Source organism: Poeciliopsis prolifica, unplaced genomic scaffold (assembly GCF_027474105.1).
Source record: "Poeciliopsis prolifica strain line A6 unplaced genomic scaffold, Auburn_PproV2 SCAFFOLD002, whole genome shotgun sequence".
Taxonomy (NCBI): Eukaryota; Metazoa; Chordata; class Actinopteri; order Cyprinodontiformes; family Poeciliidae; genus Poeciliopsis; species Poeciliopsis prolifica.
The window spans coordinates 18,149,980-18,167,148 of record NW_026562377.1 but is presented as its reverse complement, the minus strand read 5'-3'; the positions used below and the strand labels follow the sequence as shown (position 1 = coordinate 18,167,148).

Sequence of the window (17,169 nt, the reverse complement as noted above, 5' to 3'; positions counted from 1 at the left end):
GTGATTGTAAAAGCTGCTGAGGAGTAAAACAACTGAGAAGCAAAGTGAGCTTGCAAGGGCACAACCTCTGCTGCAGAGGAAGATAACCAACAGAGGAAGGTGCCAAAGCATATTTATTCAAGAGCTACCCTCACAGTCTGAGGAGCTGTTGACTTTCTTAGTCTCACTGAATACCTGTTACATTCCTTTATAGCAGCCTGAAATACTTCACGGTGTTAACGTCTGTAGCAGTATGAGGAATGCATGATGACATGTATGAGGGGAAATGCAGGCGACATGCAAGCTTACGAAAATAAAGCTGCCGTCAGGACTGACCCCATGACAATACAAACATCAAATCTGTTACATTTGCAACATTTAGCAGATGTTCTTGAGCAAAGAGGCCTGGGGAGCTGCTTAGTATGCATGAAGAAGACGCCGACGGTAAACGTGAGTCATCTGAGTTGATTCATTTCTCTTTAGTGAAAGAGCTACTTCAAGAGTTGCAAGATGGGCAACTGCATTGCCAGAAAGAACGCAGAGTGCATTAAAATGTACAAATGTATTTTTATCCACCGAGTCGAGGTAAAAAGCCGAGCACATTTTTCTTGCTTTGGCTCTTTTTTTAAATTATTTATTTATTCGACATCGCATTGTTTTGTTACATATTTCCTGCTGCAGTGGGCTTGAGGCAAATTGATTTCTTTTTTCAAGAGTGTTCACTGAATCAGAAGTAAATCTCCAACAGAACGAGGGAAGCTGAAATTAGAGCCGTCATCCTTCTTATGCTAAAAGACAACAAAAAAAATACTTCAATTGAAGTATCATTAAATCTGGACACTTTTAAATAAGGATTTAACTGTGACAAAGTGTTCTACATTGTGTGTACTCATCACTTCTCCCTTAAATTTGTTATTTACAACATTTTATTTTACTCATTCGCAGTAATTTAGCTTAAACATTGCTGTTGCGATTTCGCTTCACATCCTGTGCAGGAATTGTTTGTGGTAGCGTCATGTTTAATTTTACATCCTGACGTGTTCATAAAGCAAAGATTACTGAAACATCAGTGAACTTGAGTTTTCTTTCCAGGACAGGTGTATGGAAGCACTTCCTGTTTGAAGAGGTATGTGATGTCATTGATTGCATCACTAGATTCAACCCAATGAAGGGTTTTCTATTTTTCTACATTTAATTTCTTCTCTGTACAGTAACCTTTTGAACTGTACTGTATGAAGTGTTTTATTTTGCAAGCAATTTAGTTGTGCAGACAAGTTTGTGAATTAGATTAATACTTTTATTTAGATTTTATTCTTCATTAAACTTATTTTACAATGGTACGGACTGATGAAGTTAAGTTCTGTGTAAAACTAGTAAGATTTTGGCAACTGGGAGATTAAGATGGCAGAAATGAGGATGTCATTAAATAAAATACACCAAGAAGAAATTCAAAATATCCTCTGACACTTGTACTACAATAGTTCTGATATTTTTCAATTATGCACTTCATTGTTCATAATGAAGCTGTGTTAGAGCTTCAACACTTAGGATGTCGCTTTATTCCTGACCTGACTGCTGTTTCTCTTCATGACGAACCTCTGTGTTGATCACAAAACAGCTACAATCATGGGTTAATCGATTCACAAATTGCTGGTAAACACATTGCGCTGCATTTCATTTAGGCCTATTAGAGCATTAAAAAAAAGTCTGGAATCATCTCCATTCATAAAAACTATTTATGGTTTTCTTTCATTTTGCAGAAGTATTTCTCTATAAACACCATAGTAAAATAATTAAATAGACAGGAAAAATTCATGGAGTGAATAAAAAGAAAAAATATGACAAAATGTTTAAAAGTTGTAGAAATTCTCTTTCCATGGCTTTGTGTAAACTCCTTTTGGTATTCTATACCGTTGTCCAGTAGATGTTGACTGCCCTGCACACACAGAAGGTGTTGGCAGTCCTTCAGCTGGTACGAACAAATTGAATAAAGGGGAGCCAAAGGTCACAGAGATCAAAGCAATATTCCCACCTCCCAGCACCAGCGCTCAGACTCCAAACTCCGGTCCTTGACTGCCACTGTCCTGCAGCTTTTGGATCCGTCCCCGATACAATGCGTCTTCATCCAACGAATGGTTAACTTGCCAACATGCCTAGGAGGTAATTCAGCCGTTGGAGAAGGGATGCATCCAAAAGTTGCAGGACAGTGGCATTTATGGGCTGGAGTTGCAGTCCACTGATCTGGAATATGTGAAAATGTTTTTGCACACTTCTGACAGACAGCTGCAGTTTGCCAGTTGTGGAGGTTAAATAGTTGCTAGGTCTGCTTATGAGAAAAGGACTTCAAATACTCTTGGGTTGGCCAAACCCCTTTTGGGCTTTGAGTCAGACGGTCATATTTGATGGGATTTAAAGCAGCACTAAGGGTTTTGAGATCAATGTCACATCTTATCTTCATCGGTTAGTATGGTCGATTTTGATTTGCTCCAAAAACTTGACTTCCATTCTGAAAACTTTTCAAGACCATTCACTGTCCAGTGCATCAAAGTGTGCGACTAAGAGAGGGCTGCTTGTGTCTGCTTTACTTTTCATGCCACTGTTCCTGCTCTACTTCTCTGAAGGTGATGGATGCTGTTGAAATCCGCAGGGACAGCCAGTCATTAGGCCTGCAGGTAAAGTGAATCACCCTGCATGACTGTGCGTAGGGGCTGGGGAGTTCTACGATTAGAAAGTAAGAGGTATGGCAGTGAGTTTGGGCCGTGTTCGTGGCGGACGTTTCAGGGTCGCATTGTCATGCAGCACATAAAGCAGCCTGCAGGTCACACTGTGGGCCGGGGAGCAGCCGGCAACTGCCGCTATCCATTTGAGGTGACAATACGCCGATGTCACACAGTCCTGGCTGTGGCTCTGCAGTGCTGTGCCTCTAGGTGTGCATTTGTTAGTGTCAGGAAGGTTTTATAACCATCTGCACTCTATCAACTCTCGTGCTGCTCACATAGATCAGGTAAGAGGTCCAAAAATATAATCGTGCAGCATCACAAGTAAATTCTGTTTGTTTATCCAATGCTTTGCAAAAGTATTTCTAGCGCTTTGTGCTTACTGGGATGTTGCAACTGCTATCGTTACTGGATTTGAGAAGGATTTTATGTGAGACTTCTACAGAGTAGTGTATAATTAGGAAAAGGGAAAGAAAACAATACATCATTTTTACAATTAAAAATCTGAAAAAAGGTCCACTAATTTGACATTCAGTGCAACCAATATCTTTCAGATGCCTCCTAATTTAGGTGGAATACAATCCACCTTTGTGATGCAGCTGCTCCATGTTTGTACACAGCTGTTACGTTTCTTGTTATTCTGGCACATCCACAAACTACCAACAGGTTTGATGATCAGAGCAGAAAACAGAAGCAGCTGAGAGGTTTACAGCAATCCTGCTGGAGCTGCAGAGATCTACAATTCATGTAAGGGGGAAAAAATATAATATAAAAAAAAATGTGATGACATAAGTCATGCTCTTCCCAAATCTGGTCTTCCGAAGAAAAGCATTGCTAAAAAAAACCCCAAAGGAAATCTTGTTTGCCAAAAACATGTGAAAGAAGGTGATCTGACCAGGTGATACAAAGAAAAGCTACAGGTTTCATGCTCACTACAAGCATCTTGTGATGGAATCTGATCAGAGTTCAGGCAAAAATAAATTGAACTAAAAGACAAATCAGTAGAACCTGTGAAAATGTTGCAGGAAAACGTGAAAAGGATAAATCATTCAGTTGAAGAACGAGCATGAACCAAATGCCAGCTATGCAAAAAATTAGGAAAAACTGTGCGACGCTTGTGGAGAGACTCCCTAAAACACTCTTGAGCTGTAACTGCAGGCCTGAGCGAACAGCAGAAGACTCAAATTTTTATTTAAAAGAAATAAATCTTTTCAGCCATGTGTCCTTTTGCTTTCACTTCACATTAATACAGAATTTTGGTATAAATACTTTAGCATGGCACAGTAACAGCAAATGTCACCCTGCATCTGAATTGATCATCTCAACAAATCCCTGTGCACCCTCATTCTCTGCCAGTCTTATTTTTCCCTTTGCTGCAGCACATTTAGAACGATTGTTGTTCATCACATGTATTGTTTTCAAAGAGAAAAACAAAGCTTCAAGCTTTAAAAGATGGTCTCCAGCTGACTACAAACACATAAGATGGGAGGTTGATGCTCTCCACCGCTGCCTGTGCAGAGCAGGCTACCCTTCAAACGTTCAGACAGCCATGAGAACCCCCAGAGATCAGTCCCTCCTCTGTATCCTGCTCTCAATGCAGCTGCTCCGCTCTACACACACACACACACACCAGCCATTTATTTCATACCGATGTCCTCTTAGTATGCCTGCCTTTTTCACCCAAGATTCTGGAGGTGAACTAGATCTCAGAGGGAAATAGAAGAGGAAGCCACAGAGTACAGTTAAAGCACGCTCAAAGGCTTCCAGGAATCAATTGAAAGCAGCTGGATCTTGATGTTTACAAAATTACTGCTTATTTTTTGCCATATTTGCGTCATTCAGAAATGCATGGTGAAGACAAATTAACGTGAACCCCTGTAGAACAGCTGTGCAGTCAAATTAAATGAAACCGACGATTGTTTGCAGAGGATGTGAGCAGTGTTGGCTTTTTCAGTCTCTCCTGCTACAAATGAAGACAGCCTATTCCCTTTCAGAACCATTGAGAGACAGGCTCATCCTCCTCTAGTTATATTTCACATTAGATCTCAAATTCTTGTCATACAAGATTGCTGTAGTCACGACTTTTGGTGTCAGCTAAGTTTATTAGCATTCCTGCTAAAGATGTATATAATCACTTTGAAATATTTATCGGAGTAGCTAAATGTTTTTAAATCCCGTACAAGTGTTATTTTTCTGAGTATAGGAACTTTCAACATTTCCACAACTACAGCTTACAACTGTTTTGAAATTTGTCCTATTATAATCATGTGAGGTCTGCTAAATACTACTGGATCTGTTTTGATCATGTTAGAGCTTTTGGCTGCAAATACTCAGGTTGGGTTAGCATGAAAAGCAAGATTGGGAAAACAACTTCAGTCCACTGTTAAGTACTGTAGATGTGGACCACTTCCTCCAAAAACCAAGAACTTTGCATTGTAGTTGTCAAAATCTGGACCACCCTGTTGAGACCAATTTCTCACTGGAAACAACTTTGACTGACCCAGCTAAAACCAGCAAGGCTCATCTTCTACCTCAGGAGTAAGGTTGGGTTTTGCTACAAGACAAAGGGGCATGTCTAAAAAGGTGATAGCACCTACAACGAAAGTTTATGGAAAGTAAAGCTTAAAATGTTTAAGTGCTGCAAACAGTGCTGGGGCAGCACCATGAGCTACTAGAACATCATTACCTCAGGTACGATTAAAATCCAGCTTAGAGTTTAACGGACCTCATCATAAGCACTATGATGAGGTCACTTGCACTATGCATAGTGCAAGTGACTGGGTTGCGTTTGTTTGACAGTTTTAAGAGGCTTTTCAGTGGCATTTCCCTTCCCATAAATATAGCATGCTGCACCTCCTGTTGAACAGGAGGGTTTACTCTGCAGGACGCAGAAAAGGTTGGACTCCAGACAAAAATGACATGATTGAATCCTCACTACAGATAAATATGGATGTGGTGCATTTAACAGAACGTCACATTTGTAACGATACCTCAACATGAATCTTTGAAAACACAATACTGCCATCTAGTGGTGAAGTGGCCACAACGTTACAGCAAAATAAAGTTTTATTGAATTACCAGATATAAACATGCAAAAAAAAAAAAAAAAACATGAAAAGATTAAACAGCTCAAGACCCCTCAGAAGGCCTGGACACAGCAACACCCTGCAAATAAAACAGATAACATAAACTCCTTAAATAATGTCACTCAATGAGGCTGCAAGTCATCTCACCGTGTTCACGTCCTCAATAAAGACACCCTTTTCTGAAATCTCAAGATCACTTTCTGTATCATTTTTTGAGGCGAACTCCTCACTGTCTGTCTCTTCTGTGGAGGTCTGAGGGGAGAAAGACAAAACCCTTAAGGGTAAACGTAGACACAAGGCAACACACCAATACCAACTGGCCTGACATGTCAATTAATGAAAGGTCATATAAACAAACCTCATAGTCAGGATCATTCGAGTCCTCATCTGGAAGTTTTCCAGAAAGCTCAGCCATCCAGAATGGTTCCTTCTCGTTGTCGTCAAGCTCATCAAGTTTTCTCTTGCTGCCTTTTCCACATGGTTTAGTAGGAGAAACACTGACTTCTGTTCAGAGAACATGCAGAACCAGCTACAATAATCCATAGCATCTCATCACAGGTAGATGAAACTCCACTCATGAATATACTGGTTGAGTAAAGCAACCATTTAAAGCTCATTTGCCTTCTAGAAAAAGTGCAAGTAAATTAGTGTGCGAGATTAAAGCAGCTTCTCCAGCAATATGCCCATTTCAGACACATTCCATTTTACAGGTTTCATACTTAAATGCATACAAACTGAAAAATATAAAATTTTACCAATTGTAACAAGCTTTATATTGTACAGGTAATGGGCAGGTGGACTCTGTCCAAATGTCTTTGTGGACCCATCGTCAATACCAGCTGGCTAGTGCTGGATTGAAGTTAAAATTGCAATGAAAATATATAAAGCCACTAACTGAGAATGCAGTGCAAGCCAAAGTTCTTGCACTTAAGTAATTAATTTCTTTCCTTGATGAACTTGGCATTTCATATGAACATTTAGGAGCTAATGGATTTTTAAAAGCATTAATCTCAAAAAACAGATTGGTTCTAGACCAGGGGCCTTCAACATGCAGCTTTGGCCATAAAGAAACAAAGTGTACAGGCAAGAATTACATTTGTTGGAGCAGAAACTCAATCCAGGCCTGACGTGGACGTCAGGCCTGGAGCCGGACGTCCACGCTTTAACGTGAAGACAACCTACTTACCTGGAGGCAATAAACGCCCAATGCTGCGGGACACCGGGTAGCCCAGGGCGGCCTGCGCCCAGCAGGGCAGGACGCGCAGCAGCAGCCGGGTGAACCGGGAGAGGCGCTTATAGCCGGTGAGGCTGTGACGCGCCGGACTGGGAGTCACGGGGCAGGAAAGGCTTTTCTGCTGAGGCGCCCACACAATTCCGCGGAAGGCCCTTAGCTGCAGTCGTGCACAGAGGAAGTTTCACACCATGTTGGTTTTGAAACAAAAAAGAAGAAGATAAAAAAAAAAAAAACTTACAACGACGCTGAAAGGCCAGAGGAGGTTGCGCAAAACAGAGCGAAACAGGCAGTCTCTCCTCACCACTTTACCCTACAGGTAGAGACAGACGACGAGGCTGAACACAAACAGGTGGCCGCGGCATATATATATATATATATATATATATATATATATATATATATATATATATATATATTTTTTGCTTTTTTTTTTTTTTTTTTTTTTTCCCCAGAGTTCATCCTCACCTCAGAGTTCTCAGGCTCCGTCACAGCGTCCCCGGAGGTTTCACAAGACATGGTGCTGCGGGACGAAGCCTGGACCTGCCGGGTCTGCAGCGAGGGAGAGAGGCTCATCAATGGCGCTGAGAAGTTTGGGGCCTAAAAATGTATTTTTCTGTTCCGTGGATGTGGCCAATGAGCGCAGACAAACGCACCTGGTGTAATCAGCACCAACCAATAGACGCGTCTGGCTAATTAACGCACATCAGAGGGGCGGAAAGTGGGCCAAATGCTTGGACTCTAAAACCCAGGATGAAGTTGCTGAAATTTCACGTTTGCTGTTTTCTCATTTAAAGGAAAACCGCATTAATACACACACACACACACAATAATAATAATAATAATAATAATAATAATAATAATAATAATAATAATAATAATAATAATAATAATAATATATATATGTATATAAACTACAACAGCATTTCAGATAAGATACTAACTATTGAAAACTAACCCTGAAACGTTTATAACAAGTGGAAAATGTTGTGGTTTAATATCAGATTATTGTTTCAGGCCTCAAGAGGCAGACAGATGCTCTTCCTGCTCTTGTTGCTACTTTGCATCTGAAGAGCTTTGAGAAACAAATCCTTAACTGTGCTGCCATACAAGTGCAGCTCTCTAATTGGTCACCGTTTCCGGCTGGAGTTTCTCTCACGTCTCTGTGTCCTTTTATGAGTTTGAGGAAAAAAATTAAAAAAAAAACAGGTGCAACTAGATGAATATAAAAGCCTCCTGTTGCTCCGCCTTTTGTCAGTGGAAGACTCTTACAAAATGGATAAGCAACCAGTGACAAGAACGTTCAGTTTTGGTGCCATCTGCAGTGGGAGCAAAGCTTCGGGCGATCTCTCCACAACCAGGAGGCACAGCAGCAGCAGCAGTGTGGGGATCCAGGCCCTGCTGTGGGCCACCGGCAGTGCAAAGTCGTTTGGATGCTCTACAGACTCACAAACAAGCCGCGAAAACATCTTTGCCAACATCCTGACACCTGATAGCATCCCACAGTTTACCATACCAAGTCTGTCGGTGCAGACCGGTTTACGGCCATTGGACAAGGAGGCACAGGACAATGAAGCAGAGTCAGAGGGAGAATTAAGGAGCTGCGGGGCTAACGTCTCTTCATCTTCATCCTCCTCCTGCTCCAGCTTGCTGCTGTCAGGCCGTAAAGCTGAGCGGTGTCTTTCAGACCCGTTAGCCAAGAGGAGATCGTTCCTTCAGCGGGATGTACCGTTTCCTCCCGCCAACAAAAGCACCCTTTACTGCCTGGACCCCACAAGTAAGGCCGCTCTGTCCCTGCCCCACCTGACCAAGGTCACCACACCGTACGGCTTTGTGACTTTAAGCCAGAGCCCACAGATGGCGAGTGAGGAGGCACTGCTCCGTCAGGCTGGATTGCACCGCCTAAACAGTGACAGCAAGGCTTCTAGTGCCGTTTGTGCTTCAGGATCCAACGCAGAGGTCATCAAAGGACACTGTTCCCACCTGTTAGGAGCCAAGAAGAAGCTGTCCAAAGACTTTCCTGACTCCCGGTGCGGAGAGAGTTCACTGAGAGGAGAGCCGCACGCTTCCCCATGCGCCTCACGTTCTGCTTCCTCTACGCCGAAGCCACCAGATAAGCTAAAACGACGCTTCTATCACATCATAAAGAAACATTTAATGTAACACACGAACAAAAGAAGTTTGACTTCCAATGTCATTTATGTCAACTGTGTAAGCTGGTTTAAAATATGCATTTGATTAGAATATGTGTTGTTTTCTGTAGCTGTAAAATGTAAAATATTGCAGGAATAATTGAGTCTGACACACATTTCTGGTCAACTGAGTCCAAATTTGAAATAGTTTGATTAATTAAGATTATTGTGATCATCCTTCATCATCGTGCAATGAACCAGTACCACTGGCACTAAAACACGCCCTCAGCATAATACATCCATCACCATGCTTGTGAGTTAGTATGGAGTTCTTTAAATCATGTTCACACTTAACAAATATTCTCCTGTTTTTTTTTTTGTTTTGTTTTTTGTGTTTTTTTTCTGAACATATTTATCAATTTACTTTCAATGGTAAATGAATGTTTGGGTCAAAGAATTTGTACATAAATACAAGTGAGTGCTCCAGAAAGGACAACACTTATCCAAATTGGTGTTGAAATGGGGAAATTAGGTTAACATTAACTATAAATGCTTTCCCCAAACCTCTGACTTTAGGAAAATGTGTTGACTATGTTTGAATTCAAGGATAGTGGTTAATATCCCTCCACAAAAAAAAATGCCAAGAGTGTGTTGAAAAACAACAAGCTTCAAGCAGCAATAGACTCTTTTAGTTTCTACGGGACAGTTGACCAAGTACTAGTGTGTGCAGATATTTGAGTCTGTATATTTAATTTTGACCCTGATGAATGAGAGAAAATTCCCTGTAAATTCAAGTATATATATATATATATATGTGGCATAATTACTCTGCACCTGTAAAATAATGTTTCATTAAAAAGAAAGAAATCAAAACAGTAGCATTCTGTACCGTTGTGTAAATCTGACTGAATTTGATGTCTTGATTTTAAATGGCCAATCCTGAGGCTACCTAACTCAGTTTGTATCAATGTTCAATTCATGCTAAGAGTTTCCACAGTCACGCTTCTGTTCTGAAAAAACCAAATCTGCCCCTCTATCGGCTGAAGAGGTTTGCTGAAGAGGGTCCTAGTGTTGGTCACTTCATGCATCCATCTGCCGCCCTCACACCAAAATGTGGAGGATAAATGGCACTGTGACGCAAACTGCGACAGAGCTGCTCCTTCAACACTGGAAGCCGACGAATTTAAATTTATAATCTCGCTACTATGTGGTTTGTTTATTTGCATGGCATAAAAGATTTCTCCTGAGTGCTTCTAGGTAATTGAGGGTTTGGGCTTTAATGAAATTCAGCCTCTGAAGCATTTACAATAGCAGGAGTAGGCAGTGAGGAATGAATGGGAGAAAAATAATGGACGTTTAATTTTTGAGAGGCTTCTAGTAATCAGGTAGAGAAAATTCAGAAAACAGATTCAGTATGCAGCAAAAACAAATACAGAGCCTCTATAAATCCACAATAAAATGGCAACTTTGAGTCCATTAATATTCATACCTCTGGTGGAGTGAAATCCAAACTTGTTTTTCGTTCAACCAGGAAATTTGTTTCTAGGAAATGAGGCAGGAATCGTTCAAACAACAAGAAAAACAATATCAAGGAAGTAAAAAAAATAATGAAAACATGTTTCAATACATTTTCTTTAAAAAAGGAATAAAAAATTTTTTTTGCTCATGTAAAGAGCAACTGAAAATGCATTTATTCATTAATTACATTTTATTTTTGGTGATGAACCCCAAATCTTAGAGATTGGAAGCACTCCTTGAGTGTCAGCCACAACTTTTCTATTTCGACTTTTGAGTTTATTGATATTATCTCATATGTTTCCCTTCCAAAAACTGAAAATTCTGTCAAAAATTGCAAAGTTTTAAGTCTTGTTTTCTTTTTTTTTTAGTATGTCCCAAATTCTATGGATCTACCATGCAAGAGACAAAAATATGACTTTTTTGACAGTTTTTCACATTGTTGCAGCGGCAAAGTAAACTACGATACAAGGAAGACCATTAAAAAGAGACACTAGTGTGCAATAAATGCATGCATGAAATAAGGTAGCTGGAGGTGACTGAAATTTCACCTTTTTCTTTGAATATATAAACAAGCAAGAGAGAAAACAGATGCAGGTTGAATACTTAAGCAGAAAAACAGCTGCTTTAACTTCAACTTTGCAGACTGCTGTTGTGCACAAATGATATCCAGGCAGTACTGGAATTTGATTATTTTTTAATCCCAAGGAGGAGGAGAGAAATAACACGACCAGTATGTTCAGTGAAAACAGGAATAGGTCAAACTCTTCCAGGATTCCGGTCAGTCAGAACAATGCACTGTGAGGAAAACAGGTGACTGAGAGCGATTCTCAGATTTGTGAACTCCGTCATTGTTTCTGCTCTCATATGGAAGTGAAAATTCATATGAAAATGAATAGTGGAAATGTCATCCTTTTTTTTTTTTTTTTTACAAGGGACATTTAAATACCCACAATTTGATATTGTATTAATCGTAAAGACTATAACTGTGTTTTTAAATGTGACATCTAATGCAAGAGTGTAAATAGATGTTGGTCTTCTTGTTTTCTCTTAGAAACTGATGACAGATGATGACAGATATGCCAAAAATATCTGTCATATATGACATTAGAACATGCTGTCTCTTCTGTGCACCTTGTTCTCAGAGAGCAATTTGTCAGGATTTGGGTCTATTAAATCACCATTTACACTACATGTCATTGCGAATTCTCACACAATCCTGGTGTTAACCTGGTGCTAACCTGTCACCGGGCCACATGTCAGTGTCATGAAGTGGGGTGTAGATGGTGAAGAGAAAAGCTGCCTGCTAAAAAATGAAAACAAAAAAATTTTATGTTTTGTTTCTCTATATACTCTATATGGATATAAAATTTTTGTATTTTATATTTCTATTATTTCCAACAGAAAAAGAGTAACTGAATTAAAACATTTTCAACCAAAACAATAAATGAAGGGAGAAATGGCTCATATTTTGATATAAGTGAATTTTGATTCCAAATAACATTTGGTTATGCTGGGACAGGAGAATATAACCTGTAACCTGAGAAGCTAATAAAGCTTGCCTGTTCACTCAAATAACTCCATCGCTCAGTTTTGAGAGGGTGACATAGCAAAACTGGTGCAAACATGTTTTACGTGACGCTGACAGGATATAGCTGTCATCTATCAGGATATCTTCACATGACCTTTAAAATCAGCTGTTTATTCTGGTGCCACTGGTGCCTTCCAGCAAGGAGGTCGCAGGTTTGAATACTGGCCTGAGCCATGCCTGCTTGGAGTTTGCATGTTCTTCCCATAAGCACCCGGGGAATTTGGCTATTAAAAAATGTACATTATTTGTTTTAAGTGCCTCTATAATGCCCTGTGATGACCTCTTACTGGAGAGAGACGCCACAAAGCACCCAGGCTGGGATTCAAGGTGCTACAAACTGCATGCAGTCCTGGTTTAATACCTGATCTGTTGAAAAAGGTCACAGAAACATATGAAGTTGATCCAAAAGCCTGTAAAAAACTAGTTTTGTAACATTACATGGGCTTAGGATGAACACCGGTGAGCTGCACCTGGGAGAAACAGACAGAAACAAGCGCAACGTGACGGCGCTCTGTTGTAACTGCTCTTCCTCCTTCTGCCGGAGTTGAGGTTAAGCTCAGAGAGCTGCTTTGCCCTCAGTACAGAGTCAACTTTTTCCGGTGCCAACCTCAAGCTCTGACAGAAACCGATCGCAGTAAGACATCCGCTGAGCAACACCTTTAAAAGACGAGTTGCTTTGAAATACGCGACCATTCAGACGAAGTAGTAGGAAGCAGAGACTGAGGCAGACAGGAAGTCTTTAAAAGAGACAATGAGTTGGTCTCCTGAACTTCTAGCGTGATAGAAGTCAGAGGAAGGTGACGTTGCTGAGGTGAAGGGGAAAGATTAAGGTGTTAAAAACTCAAGTTTCTGATGGCGTCTGCTTCTGGTAGCAGAGAGAAGGATCAGCCTCCAGTACTGCCTGTCAAACAACACAGGTAAGGAAAAATACTTAGATTCTCATTAATTAGATTTTCTTTGAAAAAATTAAAAATAATAAAAACATATATTTTAGAATAGTTATATTTTCACTGATCATTTGTCATTGTATGTTCAAGTATTTTGCAGTGCATGTTCTTACTTGTAGAAAAAAAAATACAATCTTCTGTAAAATCAGACTATTTCTGCAGAGGACGGTTCTGCACATGTGCACGCTTTATGGGTGAACTATTCTGCGCATTCCTTCAGACGTTCCAGTGTGGAGTCGGACTCTGTTTTCAGCCCCGCTGGGTTTCAGCATCCCAGCTTTGCATACAGCGATGTCTTCTCGGAGCCCACCGACTGTCATGCAGCCCAGTGTCCCATCCACCAGCGCTACGGTAGGACTGCATACCTCCGGCTTGTAACTCGCTGTTGACAAACGGGAGGAGTAGTTCACTCCTCTCCTCAGTTCGTCTTTCAGTTCGTGAAAAGCAGAGAGAGGAAGTAGCCCTGTGTGATGCTTACTTTCAGTGAGTTCCAAGTGAGCTTCAGAGTAAAATAACTTTGCAGAAAATTGGAGTCATCCGACTGTCATAATAATAAAACCCCACATAAGCTAAAATACCAGGTGAAACACACACATAATAAAAATACTGTGCTAAGTTCAAACTGAAAATGTTAGTGCTCATGTATGCTTTAAATTGAGGTAATAAAATACTTACTTTAAAAAAAAAAAGTCTGTGGTCATTTTTTTTTTTTTTTTACAATTTCACCACAGAGCTTCCTGTGTTTTAAGTCCTGAAATACAAATAGTCTCTTCTGAAACAAGGCCATGTTAGGAAACTAGTCGGGTGCTTTACATGTTTAATGTCACTCCAGAAAAATGTGTATATAAAGCTCTAAAATAAATGAATCTTTTATTAAAGTGTGATCACCCCCAAAAAATGACATTTAAAAAGTTAAAAATGCAACTTTTTAATTGGTCACATTTATTCAGGGGTGGACAAAAGCTAAGAAACTGTTGCGTTTAACAATAATCCCTTTTGTTTCTAGTAGTGGCACCCACACAAAATATTACTGACACATGAAATTACAAGCATGTTTACTTTACTTTATAAGCTGTCTTTTAAACTTTAATCCACATATTATTCTTCACTGAGGTACAAATATTAAATGTCACAGAGGCTTATTTCCCATTCATTCTTCAAGATGGGAAAGACAAGAGAACTTATCATTAAAGACAGAAAGTATGTACGTTAGCTCAGACGGTTCGTACAAGAAAAAAGTACTTCATTGTCAGAGCAAAAATGATGACGAAACATGTTGATTTATAGAGAACCACAGCAAACGGACGTCCTTTTTAGACACTTTTAGAAGTGTCTAAAATGTCATTTAGACACTTCTATTTATGTAGCAGCTTGTTGTTTATGTTGGGAGGCGTGACATGGAAAAGTGTGTCAGATTAGAGTAGGCCTTTCAGCAAAACAAGCAAAAAAAAAAAACAGATGAATGGGTTATTTTCATTAAATGTCAGTAACAATTCATTCACACATATCAAACCGTAGATGTCCACAGAATTATGTGAAACACTGCAGGAAAACACAGGGGGAAAGTATTGACCTCATGAAGACAGAAAGGAGCAAAAAGGCACAGAAAGAAATGACAGCAGCTGAACTGTAGATTAATATCTGCTAGTTCACTCCTCGCTGAATGTCTATTAAAAAGTGAAGTTGGAAAAATGTCACTGTAACTTGTTTTTTTTTCTTCCTGCGATTGTACGACTATTTTGAGCATTTGTGACTCTTAAATCCAGTCTTTTTCCTCTTAGGCTCTTGTTTAGATCTAAGGTTCCTTCTCATTGTACTCCCCAGATCCGTTCAAACACCAGATGAGATTCTTCTCCGATGGCACACCACCTCCTGTTCCAAAGAAGAAGCTGACCCGCGCCCTCTCTCTTCCCGGCATTGATCCACCTGCACACTCTTCCCTCTCTCCACTCTCCCCTCTGCAAAGACGTCCTCAGAACTTTGACAACCCCGTCTACATGATGGCACCGATACCTGATACTTTTACGCATGAGGAGACTCAAGGCTTGAAACCAGCCAGAAGAAGCCCCACTCCCTTGCAGCCCCTGTCCCAGCTGTCCTTTGATACCCCCGATGAACACCTGGCCTCCGTCTTTGGGAGCTTTGAGGACCAGCGTGTTGTCTCAGGGAGGATCCAGCATCGTCAGCTGCTCTTCCTTCGAAGCCTGGCTAAGAGCGTTGAGGAGCGCAGCATCCTAAAGGTGAAAGAAAGGGATTGCGACTCATATGAGCCTGGGGATTTCCTGCTGTGTGAGGGTAGCAAGCCAAAGAAGATCGGAGACAAGACCTACTACAGCCTCCAGAGCCCAAAGTTCCCTGGGAGGGTGCTCGGTTTGAGGGTAATATTGCAGGTCTCTTATTTCATATGTGGTCTTTTATGATTTTATGTTTTCCATTGCAAGTTAGGTCTGAAATACAAAGCACATTGCGTTAGAAACAATCTTGATCTTTATCGACATTTGCAAATGTTCTACTCATTGTGGTCCCAACATAACTTCCTTTCAGCAGTTACACCAGCTGCAGATACAGAGCTCTTTCGTGTCACATTTATCTCAGAAGTACGAAACACTGTGATGCAATGAGTGCATATTGTCCTGTTATGTGTTGTGCAGACATGCAAAGGGAAGAAGAACGCTCCATCGACTTGTAACAAAGAAAACCTGCATGCGAATGTGCAAGATGCCATCGCTTACTTTCAACCAAGCATTGATGAGGAAAGCAAAACCAACGCAACGCAAGCGCTTTCCACCACTGGAGAGCCAGATTGCAGGGCTCCTGATCCACCAGACGGAGGCAGCGATGAGACAGAGCCTTGTTGTCCCAGCACCACGTCTCTAGACTCTTTCATTCAGAGAGGACACTGTGTGAGTGTGGAACGTGATCTGCCGCACGCCACCCTGGAGGACTTTGTTCAGGACAGCTGCTTGGTGCAGCCCAGCGACTGTCAGAATTACAACAGACAGGTGTGTGTTCTGGTGCTGCAGGTCCTAATGGGCTCACACCACCTGCACAGCAACAGTGCTGCTGCAGCTGAGCTCAGACCCAGAGAGATCCTTCTGGTCTGGCCCGGCAGGCAGAGATGTAAAGGGGGAGATGTGCTGGAACAGGATGGTCAAATAGGTTGGGTGCAGAAGTTATGGAGGAAATACGGATGTCCTCGTGTGCTAGTGACACCACAGTCTGCTGCTTTGGCCCCTCAGGCTCTGACCTCCATTAAATGCCAAATTGGAGCCCTAATTCAGTTCTGCCTGCGCCCACAGGAAGCCCACAAAGACCCTACTGTGTCTGTATGCCGAATGGGGCTTCTTCATTTGTCCTCTCTGCTTCAGAGCGAGAACGGTCCCCAGATGACGGACGTTATAGCCATGCTGCAGGTGCTCCTGTGGGGGCCCCGGGTCTCCATATCCAACCACAGAGGCTCCTCATCGGTCACGGCTGTGCAGAACTGGCTGACTGTCAAGCGAGCCCTGCTGGTGATGAAGCTGGCAGAGGCGGGACTGATGGAGGATCATTCTGGTGTGGACTGGGAGGACTGCATGTGTCTGAAGTATCTGCCATTTACCGATTCTGAAGCAGTAATGGGTGCGGCGATGCAGCTTTCCAACATCCTGAGCTGAGTTTACCGAGATATTTTTAGCTGCATCAGCTGCAGAGGACAAACTACTTTGAGAGGTTCATCCTTGCTTTACCACCTCTGTTCATATTGATGCAAACTGGTCTGATAAAATTTTGAACTTGTTAAAATAAATATCAATGAGTTCCTTAACTGAGGCAAGCCTGTTAGTGATCTCATGTAATATCTAATTTGCACTTACCAATAAATCAACAGAAATGCTGCTACAATGCAAAGCAAGAACACACTGCTTTACCTCCCCGAATGCAGCTGCAGAACCGTTGCATTGATTTAAAACAGAAATTATGGTTGACTATGC

At 41.2% G+C, this 17,169-nt stretch overlaps 2 protein-coding genes across 3 annotated transcripts; one reads left to right on the top strand and one right to left on the bottom strand.

Moving 5' to 3' along the window:
• Positions 1–5,789: 5,789 nt before the first annotated feature.
• Positions 5,790–7,589, bottom strand: org (oogenesis-related gene). The gene is made up of 6 exons (XM_055044302.1): positions 7,482–7,589; positions 7,255–7,326; positions 6,969–7,173; positions 6,141–6,286; positions 5,930–6,034; positions 5,790–5,861 (listed from the first exon to the last, which is right to left on the bottom strand). The coding sequence occupies exons 1-6, from the start codon at positions 7,587–7,589 to the stop codon at positions 5,826–5,828; spliced, it is 672 nt and encodes a 223-aa protein (XP_054900277.1). The 3' UTR covers positions 5,790–5,825.
• A 5,255-nt stretch (positions 7,590–12,844) lies between these two features.
• peak3 (PEAK family member 3) lies at positions 12,845–16,960 on the top strand. Of its 2 annotated transcripts, none has more exons than XM_055049192.1 (4): positions 12,845–13,168; positions 13,419–13,549; positions 15,023–15,576; positions 15,850–16,960. In XM_055049192.1, exons 1-4 carry the CDS (start codon positions 13,104–13,106, stop codon positions 16,852–16,854), a joined length of 1,755 nt encoding a protein of 584 aa, XP_054905167.1. In that variant the 5' UTR covers positions 12,845–13,103; the 3' UTR covers positions 16,855–16,960. The 2 variants fall into 2 exon arrangements, with proteins under 2 accessions (XP_054905167.1, XP_054905177.1); XM_055049202.1 differs by having other exon boundaries at positions 13,114–13,168; positions 13,348–13,549.
• Positions 16,961–17,169: the final 209 nt, after the last annotated feature.

Coding starts and splice junctions, on each gene's coding strand:
- org (XM_055044302.1), bottom strand. CDS start 7,589: ATGAGCCTCTCTCCCTCGCTGCAGACCCGGCAGGTCCAGGCTTCGTCC. Junction 6,035..6,140: donor CGAATGATCCTGACTATGAG/GTTTGTTTATAT, acceptor TTCTCCCCTCAG/ACCTCCACAGAAGAGACAGA. Junction 5,862..5,929: donor TTATTGAGGACGTGAACACG/GTGAGATGACTT, acceptor TTTTATTTGCAG/GGTGTTGCTGTGTCCAGGCC.
- peak3 (XM_055049192.1), top strand. CDS start 13,104: ATGGCGTCTGCTTCTGGTAGCAGAGAGAAGGATCAGCCTCCAGTACTG. Junction 13,169..13,418: donor CTGCCTGTCAAACAACACAG/GTAAGGAAAAAT, acceptor GCATTCCTTCAG/ACGTTCCAGTGTGGAGTCGG. Junction 15,577..15,849: donor GGAGGGTGCTCGGTTTGAGG/GTAATATTGCAG, acceptor TGTGTTGTGCAG/ACATGCAAAGGGAAGAAGAA.